This window comes from Pelodiscus sinensis, chromosome 6 (assembly GCF_049634645.1).
Source record: "Pelodiscus sinensis isolate JC-2024 chromosome 6, ASM4963464v1, whole genome shotgun sequence".
In the NCBI taxonomy this organism is placed as follows: Eukaryota; Metazoa; Chordata; order Testudines; family Trionychidae; genus Pelodiscus; species Pelodiscus sinensis.
Window position 1 is genome coordinate 107,082,628 of NC_134716.1, and position 15,761 is coordinate 107,098,388.

The following is a 15,761-nucleotide window of genomic DNA, read 5'->3' on the forward strand; positions in this document are numbered from 1 at the left end:
GCATCAAATCACTCTGCATGACACCTTTATGCTACAGTTATTATTAGTCACTGTTATACAGATGCGGACACTGAGGCATAGTGGCTGGCTAGGGCTAGAGTCTCCCAGGCTGAGAGGGGTGAGAAGTCATTTTACAGTTTAATTCATATAGCTTCTTTTTATTCATTCCACTGGGGGGGTGGGAGGAGGGCTTCTAAGGCAAGAGATAGATGCATGCTGCCACTAGTGGGAAGCTCTTTTCTCCTCCTCCCCACAACAGCACAGAGTTTTGTATTCTGCTTTCCCTCCCCAATTGTGGGGTAGCAATTGTCATAGTGGTCCATTAGCACTTTTAAATCCCAACTGATCGCCTGGATCAGCTTTCTGCAGGGGGAGTAAATGTGGGGTGCATCATTGCTAGCCAGATCTATCCTCAAATGTCCACAGAACCCAAATCCTGGTGAGGACATGGGACAGTGGATGGGTATACATGGGTAAAACTCATTACTACCATCAGTGTGATCCACATATCAGACTCCCTATCTATGTCTAGAGATATAAAGCCTAACATTTCTAGAGGATTTATAGTTTGGAAAATTAGTGTGCATTTACATTTTCAAACACTATGTGGCAGTATATCCAAGAAAAACACTAGCAATGCAGAATAGTGATAGAGATGCAGGGGTGTTACTAGCAATGCAGTTATAATTACCTTACTGAACAGCTGGTAAGCCTCTCTGACTTTTCCCTCTGTTAGGCAGATACTGCCCAAAATATGGTAAGTTTCAGCTGTCTTCTCACTAAAATCACCAAAGGTGTCTATGATGGACTTTAATGAATCTTTCAGCAGCCTGTATGCCTGCTACAGAAAAAAAATGAAACAGAGAAATACAATAAAATATATTCATTTTTGGATCAGCATATTTTAATGACTTAACTGCTGCATGCTTAACTCTTTTGGAGTTTAACACTGATGCTTCCTGAGATCTATAGCCATTCTCCAATGAGAAAGAAACCATATAGTGTATAATTCTGTGCACTGATCTTTAAGGAAATGTGGGTACAGTGACCTCTTTATTTGACACCTAATATTCTTTGACCCATGATCTACATAGACTGGACATGTCCAGTATTTCAACGATAAGCATGTGAAGGGTCATACACTATGATGTAAGTATGTACTATTTTGAACTATGTATAATTTTGTATCACAAAAAACACTGGAAGATGCTGTACCTTAAAAATAAGCACAGGGAAAAATTACTTTTGAAAATATTACCTTTAGTTTCCTATTTTTTGCCGAACTGTCCCTTAGAGAGACTGCTTACTTTCCAAGAAAACAGAGAGATCAAACTTGCATAAAAATCCCTCTGTCCATCAAATATTACTTATGGAGGAATCAAAACATGTAGAAACAGGATCTTCATAAAAATGGGAGAAATTATAGTGTGAAATCCCGGCCCCACTGAAATCAATATCACAGATTCTGGACTGGACTATCAGCACATTGATTTCAGTGGGGCCAGGACTTTACTCCTTGTACATAATGTTATACTGTAAAGTGTTAGTGGCTGCCATCAAGAATGTCTTGAGCTATCAGCAAAAGCGGCGAGGAGTCCTGTGGCACCTTATAGACTAACTGAAGTGTAGGAGCATAAGCTTTTGTGGGCAAAGACCCACTTTGTCAGATGCATCTGATGAAGTGGGTCTTTGCCCACCAAAGCTTATGCTCCTACACTTCAGTTAGTCTATAAGGTGCCACAGGACTCCTCGCCACTTTTGCAGATTCAGACTAACACGGCTACCCCTCTGATACTTGAGCTATCAGTAATCACAGATCTTGTTAAAGCTGATGGGTATGCCAGCTCTTTTGTGGAATATGCTAGCTGAAGGCGGTAGAAACCACCATCCAAGACATTAGAGTGCATGCAAAGAGAAGCTGGAGCTAAGCCAGGTGGCGAAAGGAGTTTCCCTGGGAGCTGATTACAAAATTAAGCATTGGGGGCATCGACTGATTGCAGATGGTGGCTCTGTGTGATAGCAAGGGGAAACCAGCACACAGCATGGGAAGTAAGTACGAGAACAGCCCTGAGAGAGATTGGACACAGACCTTCTTGGGGCACAGAACTGGCTGAAAAGGTAGGTGTGGAAATGGTGAGTGGGAATAAGGTGTTGGTGCATTACTGTTTATTTACAAATAAATACCTAATTCTTATAATCAATTTCTCCTCCCAGTGGAAACAGCCTGGTAAGACCCAGACTTTAAATAAGAGCTCGAGCAATTCCTAATATGCACTGTTAGGTGTATTATTAATAAGATGACCTAGAACTCTAGGGAGGTCCACACTTTCTCCTCTTGCATTTAATAGGAGTATTTCCCACTGAGTTGAGTGGGAGCAGCAGCATATCTCCTGAGGACTTTACACTGGCTAGCAAAGAGGTGATACATGTGGCTATACTAAGATGCATGGAGATTCCATGTCAAGCACTGCTGCTGTTGGTTCAATGTTTTTGCTTCCCCCCTCACCCACATTGGCAGTATGATGGAAACCGGTGGAGTCTGGGCCTTAGTGCCAGTGCAAAGTTAGTCCATGAAGTACGCAATGTAAGGGGATCTCCCAGTGGCATAGCACTGGTGAAGGGGCTCCTCTGATACCCTGTCTTCCTGTGGTAGGTGTAGAAGGGGTTCTTCAAACCGTTCCTCTCCACTTCCCATAACATCCTTGGAACTGAAAGCCCAAGAGAGCAATTAAAGGAGGTAAGGTTTTTTTTCCAGCACACACCTGCACATACATATTCTATATAGCTGCCAACACTAAGGCATATAAATAAGCTTATAAGCTAGTATTTGGTGTTACCTGGTTTTTCCCTACTTGTACAAGCCATTTACTGAATTCCTCAATGGCAGTAAGCGTCAGGGCATCCTTTGCACCCAATGCTGCCTCATATGCAGTCAGACTCTCTGTAAAATACATTTCGGCTGCCTCTAAAAATAAGCACAGTAATTATTACAGACTGGCCCTCTCTTAGAACAGGACATCTCAGCTCCAACACAAGTAAGAATCCTATAAAAATAGTAGATTTTATTAATCATTTAACTTGGTGGATATAAAAAGATGTTTCTGGCATCTTTAAATGCAGAGGGCTAAATGTGGACCCTACTTACATCCTAAACAACTTCACTGAAGTCTGAAGTTATTTTTAATAAGGAAAAGTGAAACAAAATAGCTTTGGTGCACATGAAAACCTGCTACACTGAAGTCCCCTTTATCAACAGAACAGACAAAGCATGGCAGTGCATGTACAGGCTTCACCACACTGTCCTGTCAGTGAGACTCAGCCTTCCTTTGGACAAACCACTTGTAAGGGTAACTCAATTTCCATGGCTATTTGCTCCTGAACCTCTCCACTGAGACTGTTCTTGAAGATGCAGGGTGGAGTGGTAATGTTTATGCTGGGGACATTTGTTCAGTGGGGTCTGGACTCAGACCAGCAAACTCACTTTACAGACCAAAGGCCATTGAGTGATGGGAGATGACATTACCAAGCAGAAATCTGGTGATCAAGTGTAAAAAGTCTCACAGACCAGTGGTATGAGTAGTCTAAGGAGTACTCGAGAGCAGTCTGCGGAATACGTCACCACAACTGAAATTTGGAGAAAACTGAATTGTTGTTTTAAGTTTTACAGCACTTTATTACAGGCAGTCCCCAACTTACGCAGATCCGACTTACGCCCAGGCGGCGGCTTTGCTCTGGTGTCCCTGGTCTGCTGCGGGGGTCCAGCAGCTTTGCTGGACCCCCCCCAGCAGACCAGGGGGACAGGTGCAAAGCCGCGGAGCACGCCCGCAGCGGGACAGCCCGGGCGCGCCTGGGCTGTCCCGCTGCGGGCATGCTCTAAGGCTTTGCTCCCCGTCTCCCTGCAGACCAGGGAGACAGAGAGCAAAGCCGCTGAGTACGCCCGCAGGGGTACAGCCCAAGCGCGCCCGAGCTGTCCCGCTGCGGGCGTGCTCCGCGGCTTTGCACCTGTCCCCCTGGTCTGCTGGGGGCCGGGGGTGCAGCTAGTGCCCCTCCCCCCCAGCAGACCAGGCTTTTCTTGCCTACCCCTGGGGTAGAGCAGCTGGGGGCTGCCGAGTTGGTCCCGCAGCACCGCTCCGGACCAACCCGGCAGCACCCCAGCTGCTCTGCCCCAGGCGTCCTGATTCAGCCGCTGCTGGTCAGTTTCAGCAGCGGCTGAATCAGGACACCTGGGGCAGAGCAGCTGGGGTGCTGCTGGGTTGCTCCAGTAGCGCCGAGGAGCCGCGCTACTGGAGCAACCCAGCAGCACCCCAGCTGCTCTGCCACAGGCGTCCCCAAGTCAGCCGCTGCTGAAACTGACCAGCGGCTGACTACAGGAAGCCCGAGGCAGAGTTGCTCTGCCCCAGGCTTCCTGGAATCAGCCGCTGATCAGTTTCAGCAGCAGCTGACTTGGGGACGCCTGGGTTTCTTAAGTTGAATCTGTATGTAAGTCAGAACTGGCATCCAGATTCAGCCGCGGTTGAAACTGATCAGTTTCAGCAGCGGCTGACGCCAGTTCCAACTTACATACAGATTCAACTTAAGAACAAACCTACAGTCACTATCTTGTACGTAACCCGGGGACTGCCTGTATTTTTGTACTTTTTACAGCCAAAAATTTCATCATGCACCCGGCTATAATTAAGTTCTTTAAACAAATGTGTTGCTACGGTAGAAAAAAATTGTGTGTGTCTGAAAACTGTAGGTACTGGGTGTACTTTATTTTATATATATATCTATATATAAATATATATATATATCTATATATAAATCAATCTCTCTCTCTCTCTCTCTCTCTCTCCCCTATTTTGAAAAAGGGGTAACATATAAAAAAAGGTTGAGAAACACTACCATAGACCATTAGCAATCTCCTGAGACAGACAGGGCTTGCATTTACCAATAGCATTACAGAATCTTTCTATGAATGTAGCAAAGCATTGGCCTAACCATCTCCCACAGAAGGCACGGTAAGTTTATGTTGGACATCAGTGGAGTCAGTTATGCCAGTGCAATATCACATCCATAAATGGTTTGCAGCCACACCATATGCCTACACCTCCGGCTGCATGAGGGAATTCAGCTTTCTGTCTTCCTAGTTCCTGGGAATGGCTATATAATCTGGTTTGTTACCTCATAAGAGACAGTGCAATCTTTTTCCCCAGATCCACATGGTGGATCTTGACTTCAATATTTTTTTTTCCCCACTTGCACAGAACCTCCATAGTTTGGGACTGTCTTCCTATGTGGTGCTATTTTAAAATGAAGGATATAATGCACTGGTTATTTCAGTGTATTAAGTGATCTGGACTCCCAGAAAATGTTGAGTAGAGTAGAGTGGCACCTCTGTTATAGTTGACTAGCTTTCTGCTTAAAGTTTGACTCTAAGTAATCTAAAATCTACATGCTTACTTGTATTGCTTTGAAATTGTGTGTGCCTCATGGGGGTGCAGGATTCTGATAGCCCCAAATCTGGATGACTATTTGGCCAAGGAGTTCCCAAGATTCAGCTCCTGGGTAAAAAGAACCCTGCTTTTGTTAACATTGACAGATCCTAGCAACCTATTTTTTCTCCCAGATAGAGATCAAGCCAGGGCTCAGATCATCACTCCAGGGTTTCAGACACCCAAGGATTACTCCAAAAGAGTGCACAACACCCTCCAGTGCTTTAGGGGAATCATATTAAACTTGAACTGAAAAAAGAAATTGCTTTAATCTATTTGCCTGCCTATTAGATTACATGGAACATGTGCAGATAGAGGAGTTAATTGGACTGTTAGTCTTCAACCTTTCACATCAGATAGCTAGCTTGAGCGCAGGGCTGGTGACAGACTTCGCTGGGCTCTGGAAGGTATGGCAGGGGCTCAACTCTGGGCTCCCCCAGAAGGGGTGAGCCAGGGGCAGCCAGCCCTCAGCACTGCCCACACCACACCTCCCCCAGAAAGCCCCATTGCCACAAGGACATGTCACACGGGGCCCCGTCGGGAATTTAAAGGTTCTGGGTTTCCAGCCACCACTGCTGCCACAGTATCAGGGGCAGCTGTAGCCTGGAGCCCTGGGTCTTTTAAAATCACTGGGCCCCAAAGCAACTGCCCCCTTTGCCTCTCCCTTGGCAGCTCTGCTTGATGGATAAGTAGTAATCCTCTAAATCTGACCCAGCCAGTCAGCGTCCGTTCAAGCTCTAGATTGGGCACAAACTTGGAAAAGATTGGAAGATCTGTCTCCATCTGATATGTTTTGGGCATGGGTTTAAGGGGCACAATCAAAATACTTTTGTAAAAAAAACCACTAGACATATGACTGCTTGCTGGCATGGCTGGGACATTTTAGAGGCAGGAGTGGGGCAACAGATGCTCTGCATTTCATCAAGGGGGAGGAGAAAGAGGAATGGGTGGGGGAGAGTGGTTGTGGGCCTTAGCCAAGGGACACTGGCCAGGGGGCCTGCAGAAGAACAGAGGCATTGGTGTTGGTCAGCCTCACATTCTCCCCTTCTGCTTGTCTGGGAGGGTCTGGATTGTCTGAGCAGAGCCATCCCATCCATAGGATGGTTCAGGGCAGCTGCCCTAGGTCCTGTGCTTTGGGGGGCCTGGAGTAGCAGCTTCAACCACCGTACGGATGTGATGGGTGCAAGGCAACAGCAGGGGTCACCCCATACCCACCCCAGCACTTACCCTGGTGGTGGGACCTGGAGCAGCCCATCAGCCTGCACTGCTCCACCCTGTTGTCCTGTCCTCCCAGTCGGCTGCGCCTTGCTTCTCCATGGCACCCTGCTGCTACCCAGCCCCCAGCTTGCATCAAGTAGGGTAGGAGGTAAGGGGAAACAGAGATAGGGTAGGGGCAGAGCAGGATGGGTGTGGCCTGTAGTAGGGGAGGGCTGCCCTGGGGCCTGCACCTGGGGCATGGTGGGAGGGCAGGGGTTGCCCCAGACCCTGCACCACCCTAGGGACAGCTTGGTATCTGAGTCTCTCTCCCTCTGTTATATCTGGGATCTCCTGTCTCTTTGGTGTAGTCTGAGTCCATCTCCAGGATCTAGGGATGTTAGCTGTCGGATAATTGAATAGTTGTGTAACCGCATTAAATTGTAGTGCACACAAACACACTGCTGAGACAGGGTGAGGAACTGCGCACAGTATGTTTGAAATGTCAAACTCTTCAGCGCTGGAGAGGGCAGGGGAGAAGAGAACACCCACTGCCATGAATAGAACAGTTCAGAAGGCTCAGAGGGCTCATTTCAGACTGTACGCCTCTTCACCAGGCATTCTGATTCAGCCAAGAACATTGCAGTGAAATGAATAGGCCACTTAATACTTCTCTGAGCCTGCAACTTTGAAGTTAGAAATCCAGCTTGGCCAGAAATCTGAGAATGCACTGGAAATATTGGAGGGAAATCTGCCACTGTCAAGCTGGTGGGTATGAGGGCACCCACCAAATGCTATCTGAGCACAGCAGAACACTCAGAAGATCCTGGAAATATTTTTGAAAAGAACATACATTATAGCTGAGACTGTGCACTGAGTGAGGGGGTGGGTGCCTGTGGAGCAAGAGTAGGTTGGATTAGAGGTTTGGGTCTGTTCCTAGGGATGGGGTACTATGAGCATGAGAATGGGCTGTAGAGGAGGTTGGGGGCTCAGGAAAGGGGGATAGAGTAGGGATTAAGAGGAGTGGGAATGGAGAATACCAAAAGGACTGAAAAACATGAGGAGCAGCACAGCTCAGCTGGGGGGTTTGGGGTGGGGGGGCCCTACCAGCCCTGAATCCTCCCCTTCTGTGTGCTGAAATCTAGGGGACCCTGCTTCTCCTGGATAGTTTGAGCCTCTCTCCCTTTTGGATCATTTTCAATCCAAAATGAATGATATTTTAGCAAGAAAGTCCTAAAGGTGCCAAAAAGTTTCAGATTGTATAACAATTGATATTAACATCTACTTTACCGCTTTGTGAAATACGTCACAGTTATTCTCACTTGGCTGAAATCAAGATTTAATGCACAGATACAAACTTACAAAGTTTTTTTGAGATATGTTTTATTAAAGAATCAGATAATTATCAGACATCCAGCAACACTGCAGACTGCTCCCACCCTTGTGCCAAGGTTAGGCGAGTACGTACTTGCGTAGATTAGTGAGATACAAAGTTGAAAATAAATACATACTAATCTAAGTAACATGTAGCCTCGTTACTTCCCAACAATTAATGTAGATCAGCAATAGCATGTACTAACACTACAGCACATACCACATTTCATTGATATATCTATATTAAAGCATTTTTGAGATATTAATTAAAAACTTGGAAAATATTTTGAATATTTTTACTGCAAAATTTCATAAGAAAAACCAACTTGCAATTTATAAATAAAAATTTATATTAATTATGTATATTAAAAATACTTCTTACTTCATTAAAACTGCAAGAAACATGTTAAAATATATTTTAATAATAATTTGTGTAAAAAGAAAATGTGATGATTTTTGTCCAGGAAATCCAAAATAAATTTGAAGTACCTTAAGTGGTTAAGATATCACAAGCAGGTACATTATTAAAAAATGCACTGCTTTTGTTAATTGCTTTTCAGGGATCATAACAAGAAACATTTGGATGCGGTAGCAGCACAGGAAGATTTGGCCATGGCTTCAACAACAACAACAAAAAAATCAAATCTGCCCCCCATGACTGATAGCCGATTTATGGAAAAGGATCTCAACGATGTCTTTACTTTTGAATTTGAAAAGCCCAAATTTGGGCTTTTGGGAAAAACAAAGAAGAAATCGGCAACGTACAAGGTGGAAAAGGAAGTGAATGGTGAGCTCAAACCATGTAGCTTCAAGACAAGTGAAGCAAGTGCCGTGAAAAGTTTCAACCTTTGGCGGCATGTAAAACGTAACCATCCTGAAAACTATGCACTCTGGTTAATAAAAAGGACCAGGAAGATGAGGCAAAACAGAAAGCTGACGCAGCTAAACAACGTTCATCTGGCTCTTTGAAAACTCCTGGAGAAAATATTTTTTGTGAAACTTCATCTGAAAAGAAACCCAAAATTGAGCAAACAAAACTGGACTCATATTTTAAGTTCTCAAAGGTTACAGTCACCATGGATGTTGATAATTTTCATGAAGGGCTGATGGAAATGGTTTGCTTGAGGTCAACACCACTCACTACCTTCAGGCAAAAGAAGGTAAAGAACAAAGGATTCCAAAAAATTGCAGGTGAAATGGGTCGGCAGCTTGGCGTTTTGACAGGGCATGGTGTTTTTCGTCATTTAGTTGTCAGCACATTGAGTCTGGTCATGAAAAGCTCAAGAAAGCTTTGCAGCAAAAATTGTGCAACCTAAAAATAGATGTGGCAACCCGTGGAAACAAATTTCCTTGCAATCAATGCTCAATACTACGAAGGAAGAAAAGATAAAGCTGTGGTTAAAACCTTGGACATAATTGACACTGAAGGGCGACACAATTCTTCCTACGTGAAAAGTCAAGTAAAAGCTATTTTAGAAAAATTTGGGATCAGTGAAATGTACGTGCTGAGCATCTGTGTTGACAATGCAGTAAACATGACATGTGCAGTCAAAAATTTCAGCGAGGACAATGAAACCATTTCTACCTCTGAAAACTGGGATGTGGACAGAACTGAAGCTATTTTGCCTGATGAAGGAACTAAAGGAATGGATGAAATCGAATTCAACATGGATGCTGCTGTGCAATGGGTTAATGACCCTAGCCTCATACTTTCAACATGGCTTCATGAGGATGACTCAAAAGTCCAACTGATGAGGTGTGGTATTCACACTGTTCAGTTGGCAATCTGGGATGGACTGAACAAAGAACATGCAAAGAAGTCTCTGGCAAAAATTCGACAAGTCGTTTTCAAACTACGAACCCCAAGAATTCGAAGTGTTCTGCTTGATCTACATGGGGTAACTCAGTCATTGGATACTGTGACTCGCTGGGGTTCAACATTTGCGATGATTGATTGGCTTCTCGTTTTCAATCTTACTGTGAACAAGTGGCTGCTGCTGGAACAAGAGAACTCAAGTTAACAAAAGCTGAACGGGACGAAGTGAAGAACCTGTGAAACCCCTTGGCAAAGCCAAACCAAATAACTGTGAATCTTCAAGCTGTTGATGTAACTCTGGGAGTTTTAATGAAGGAATGGTGAAAACTGTCAAAATTCTTGCAAGAAAATGGTGGACAAATTGCAGAAGGAATTCTATCCTCCATGCAGAAATGCAAAAAGAAGCTTTTTGACAATATTAATTTCCTTGCTGACCCACGGTATCAGATTCGTCTTACCTCAAGGGAAATACCAAAGGCAAAGGAAGGGCTCCTTGATATTGCTCGATGACTCGAAAAACAAAATCTATTGATACATTTGAACTCAGAGAAAGAGGTTGAAGAAAATGAAACACAACAAAAAGAATCCTCAACAATCAAATTTGCGATTTTGGAAAGTTCACATTCTTCAGAAATAGCAGGCTGTTCTCAAACTTCCGTCTCCACTCTGAACTTGTTCGAGCGTCCATCCCTGAGACATCTTCAACCATCACAAGGAAATGGAGATAATTCAAGCACTAATTCTTCAGAAGAGGACGACTTCAAAAAGGAATTGGATAAACAAGAAAGATACTGGCGAGTTTCTGAGATTCATAATTGTAATGAAGCATTATTCGAGAGAAACTTTCGGGAAGATTGTGAGGCAATGGAGTCTATTGGTAGGCTAAAAGTTAAGTCTGTGTTTGAGGCCATTTACAGCTACCCACACCGCCTTCAGGCTGCCTGTAGAATTGCTTCAAGCATGCCAATAACTCAAGCTAGTGTAGAGCGACTGTTTTTGGCTTTAAAGTTCATTTTAAATGATCTGCGGCAGGCTATGGAAGACGACTGGATTGCTGCAATAATTTTTTGCAGATTGAATTATGAATGATTCTAGTTTGTATCATTGTTGATGACATTTAAATTGTTTTAAAACTGAATAAAAATAATGTTTTTTTTTTCAAAATTACAGTATGCACTTTTTTATTTAATTAAAGATTAATTTGAGTCGGAGAATGGAGGGGAGTTGGAGCAGAGCTGGAGCAGTCACTGTTGGTGCTGGAGCGGAACAATTCAATAATTTGATTGCTCCAAATCCCTGGTGCTGGGGAAGGAAGAGGGAGCAGGAAGCATTGTTGTGGGACGGGGGGGGGGGGGGGGAGGGAAGGGAGCTACATGTTACAAAGAAAGGCGGGGCCAGGGATAAAGGGGGGATAACACACACACCACTCTTCTCTCACACTCTTGAAGTTACTGAAACAACCAAGTCATCAAAGTCAAACGGTTATAGGCCATGGATGAGCTTTCGTTCACCAACCCTATTAGTAACTACACACTGCAAATGTTTCTGAGCACAACCATTATCCCCATGCCACTATAACAACATATACAAGAGCAGGGGGGAGAACTGAGGTCACATAGTAACATTTGGACTAATGGAAAGACCACTAGACTTGGACTATTCCTTGCTCTGCTACTGGCCTGCTGGGTGACCTTGGGCAAGTCACTTCACCTGTGCCTTAGTTTGTCATCTCCAGCAGAGAGTTACTGACAAAGTTCTTGGAGCTTTACTGATGAAAGTACTGTATAAATTCTAGGTCTTTTGATTATTACCTAGGTAGAGTAGCATATCAATTGTAAACCTAGATGATAATAGCAATTGGCTAAATGGCTGCTATCTCCTATAACAAACATTTCTGGAAATACTGAGTTAAGATAGACAACCACGTAACCTTAACTCTGACCTCTGTGTCATGCCCCACAACACCTATATAACTTCCACTTTGCCTCTTCACTGTAATGGACATGCTCTATCTGCCCTTGACCTAGACTCAAACACTGAGCTTGCTCCCCTGACAGAATTCCACTCCTGCAAAAATTTAGAAACCACTTCATAGCCTTTTACAACCCCTTCACACTTTCACAAAGGATACCACCTAACCTAGTACTTTCCCCTACCCATTATTAAAGCCACAGTCTGCTCTAAAATCCCACCTTACTACTACAATACCGATGGCAAGAAGATCCCAGTGTCCTGCTACTGACACAAGCTACACAATTCTGTTTTAAAATGATGCAGACTGGAATTTCTGTTGATGAAAAACACTATATAAAAGCAAGGTCATAGGTCACTGTGGCTTGGTAATAATTACATCAACTGCAAATCTAGGTGTGAAAATAGGCACAGATTCAGACCCAGATCTTGTCACATCACAATCACAGCTCACCAAAGCGGCTCCAAATTATTCCTGCACCAAATACACTTTCATTTAGCAAGAAGGGAATGCAACTGGAGTGCATGCAGATAATTCCCAGTGGCAATTGCCAGCACCAGCAGGGCAGAGTTAAGTATTTCCTGGTTTGAGTTTTGCTGAACTTGAAATTTTGGAAGGACACTATCACTTGGAAACCTTAATTGGGCATTTACCAAGCTCCTTGCCATCTAATAAAGCTCTTCAGATGCACAGCACTTGCCCAATACTGCTTTCCTCACATCTAAAATTCTCACTGAAGTCAAGGGAAATGAAAATCAATGGAAACTCTCACTAAAGACAGCACAAAAGGGAATTCACACTGGAAAAAAAAACCCACCAATCCAGGGAATATTAAACACTTGATCTTTTAGGTGTTATATTGCCTAGAAAATAGCACTTCATCTTCTATTACATGCAATGGTCCAGCATCTGCACTGAGACACCTATGCAAACTCCACTGACGTCAGTGGGACTCACATAGGTAAATTGAGGGCAAAATTTGTCCCACTGCAGGTGGAGTGAAGAGCCAGTTCCAGACATGGATCCCACAAACTCCAAGTGTTGAATATTCCACAGTTCAGTTCATTTTTATTATTGGGCATATTCCTAAGTAGGCTTCATACATTTTTAGAATCCCTTGTCTTGTCTGCATGTTACAGCATTACATTAGGCCTTAGAAGAATCATAACTCTGTGTACTGGAAACCTTTTCCTTACTTACCAATATGCTGCTGTTCTCCAGTTGCAGCATATGCTTTGCCCAATAACAGCCCCGTCTGAGCAGCTTCAGCACTAAGTTTCTTGTGCAGAGCCACGCAAATGGAATGTGCCTAACAAAGATGGAGATGGAGATTATTATGCTAAATAAACACTGTTCACTGGTACAGTAAGTAGCCTTCTTCAGAGATGGGTAACTATTTTCGTAGACACCACCACCTTTGCAGAGTTAGCCACAGATGTAGAAAGGAACCAACCCTTTGGAACAAGAAAATTCCACCAAACAAAGATTTCTTGTTTATTAATAGAAAGAAGTAGAAGCTTCCAACCCATGAGGAGTTAGACGTATGTATTCCCAGGGCTTTGCTCTGAACCTACATTAAAAATGGAGGCTATTTTCAAATTCTGGTTCAGGTCCATATTTAGATTAATGGTGTTTGGAGCCGTTTTTAACTTTTATCCCTTTGGTCTGTAAAGACGGTGGTGGATTATTTAAACAGTGTGAAGTAGTTTTGTGTGGTTTCAAAGCTGCAGCTACTGGTTTGCCTCTACTTGATGTGGCAGACTGTTAAGTCAGGGTTTTCACTCTCCAGACCCACAGAGTGGGGAGCAAAATTATGCAGGAAATTACCATGTGACAATGGTAAAGAATCAAACATCACAGAAGAGACTTTTTATTAGACTAGGAGAAACAGTATTATCCTCTGAATTGCTCAGAGGGCTTGTCTTCACTGAAGAGTTACTTTAACTATGGTACCCAAGTTAATGGTAACACACAGCTAAAAACCCTTAACACTATTGTAGACTCGCCCATCAGGGAACAGAAGCTATAGCCCAAATTAGCACAACCTGTCAGCAGCTAACACAACCACTCTGTGCAGGTCAAGTGTTTATTTTTCCCCCACCATGGCCATCTCATTTGAGCAAGGCCACTAGAAGACTTGATTTGAATGTAGATGCTTAGGTTAACTCTGCAATAGAGACATAGCCTTAGCCTCACTGTGGAGGAGATGCTTGGGTCTTGGTTAGGATGGGCAGGTATTTGTTTTTTGACCACAAAAACCAACTGAAAAGGGTCCAATCAGATCTACTGACCTGGCATCAAAAGTCTGATAATGGCAGGGGCCAGGGATTGGATCATGGTCATCACCTGTGCTAGCTCCTACTCAACCAAGACCTCACTTCCTATCTGTGATGGACTGCTGAAGCTCCCGCACCTGACTAATAGGTAACAGGTTTAAAACAAACAAAAGGAAGTGTTTCTTCACACAACACTTAGTTAACCAGTGGAACTCCTTGCCAGAGGATGTTGTGAAGGCCACATCTTTAACAGGGGTCAAAAAAGAGCTAGATAAATTCATGGAGGATAGGTCCATCAATGGCAAAAGCTGGAAATGGGTGACAGGGGGTGGATCACCTGATGATTACCTGTTCTGTTCATTCCTGCTGGGGTAGCTGGTGTCAGCCACTGTTGGAAGACAGGATACTAGGCTAGATGGACCTTTGGTCTGACCCAGTATGGCCATTCTTGTGGCTGTGCAGGCAAGTCCCTCCCAATCCAGGCAGAGGGAAGAGGAGAAGGGCAGAGATGGTGAGTTCTATGGGCCTGAGGGGTCTAGGCTCCATCAATGTCAGGACCCCAGGGGCATGGCTCCAACAACACTGGGGATGGGTCTGTCACCCAGCCCTACCTGCTGACTGCCATGCATCTCCCCCAGTTGTCCCTGACAGCTGCCTCATCTGAGAGATCTGACCTGCTCCCTGCTCTTCCTGCAACAAGCAGCTCTGCTCTAAGTACTCTTCCTTGCTGTCCACTGCCATTGAAGTCTGGCTATAGGGAGCAGCACTGGCATCAGTCTGATTGGTGTGTCTGTGGAGGGAAGGAGGCACATGGCAATCCCCTCCTCTCAGGTTACTCCAAGTGGACTCCTTCCTGCCTGGGGCTTACGTGAGTGCATGTCATGCTGGAAGTGGGGGGAGGAGAGGAAGGGAATGAGGGGGGGGGGAGGAAAAGAGAGGAACTTAGCCCTAGCCCTTTCCAAACCGCTATTTCCAGCTCAACTTGAATCATAGCCCTCCTGCACTCTACTAAGGATGTTAAGGACTAGTAGAGTATCCAATAAGCAAATGCTTATTGGATAGTCCAGTCGACTAGTCAATTCTCCCCCACATTGCTGCCTCTATCAGACGGGGGACGAGAGGGTACTTTAAAGCATCAGTGTTCTAAAGGGGCAGCATCACACAGCTGATTCCGGGCTCTGTGCGGCGCTGCCCCTTTGCAATGCTGCTTCGGAGCGGACCCCAGGATCAGCTGTGCGGCTGGAGCTCTTGTACATTTCAAAGCAGGAATGCAGAAGTGCCTATTGACTAGTCAAGTAGTTGATGGAAATTCCATCGACTATTCAACTAGTAAATTACCCGATAGTTAACATCCTTACACTTTACCCCTCTTCCGAGCCCTAAGCCACTTCCACACCCCCAAACCCTCATCCCCACCCCAGTGTCCATATTCCTGCACCCTAAACCCTCTGCCCTAGCCCCAAGCCCCGCCCAAAAGCTTCATCCCCAGTCCTACCCCAGGTCCAGAGTACTCACACACACACCCCCACACCTTTACAAGGCAGGTGTGGGGGGAGGGGGGGACGGAGCAGGACTTGGTACCATTCTGGGCATTGCCAAAAATTATACTAACCTGCTGCCAGTGGGGTGGATTCCAGCACTCCTGCTGGAGTGTT

The 15,761-nt window shown here is 44.7% G+C and overlaps 1 protein-coding gene across 15 annotated transcripts in view; it reads right to left on the bottom strand.

The window, feature by feature from the left end:
- Positions 1-15,761, bottom strand: part of TTC23L (tetratricopeptide repeat domain 23 like) — a 40,069-nt gene that overhangs the window by 6,829 nt on the left and 17,479 nt on the right. For 14 of the 15 annotated variants that reach the window (XM_075932562.1, XM_075932563.1, XM_075932564.1 and 11 more), the window contains 3 exons: positions 13,031-13,139; positions 2,838-2,965; positions 692-841 (listed from right to left, as the gene is read on the bottom strand). In XM_075932562.1, the coding sequence (XP_075788677.1) occupies positions 692-841; positions 2,838-2,965; positions 13,031-13,139 (387 nt within the window). The remainder of the gene's footprint in view (positions 1-691; positions 842-2,837; positions 2,966-13,030; positions 13,140-15,761) is intronic. The other variant, XM_075932565.1, reaches the window with a different exon arrangement.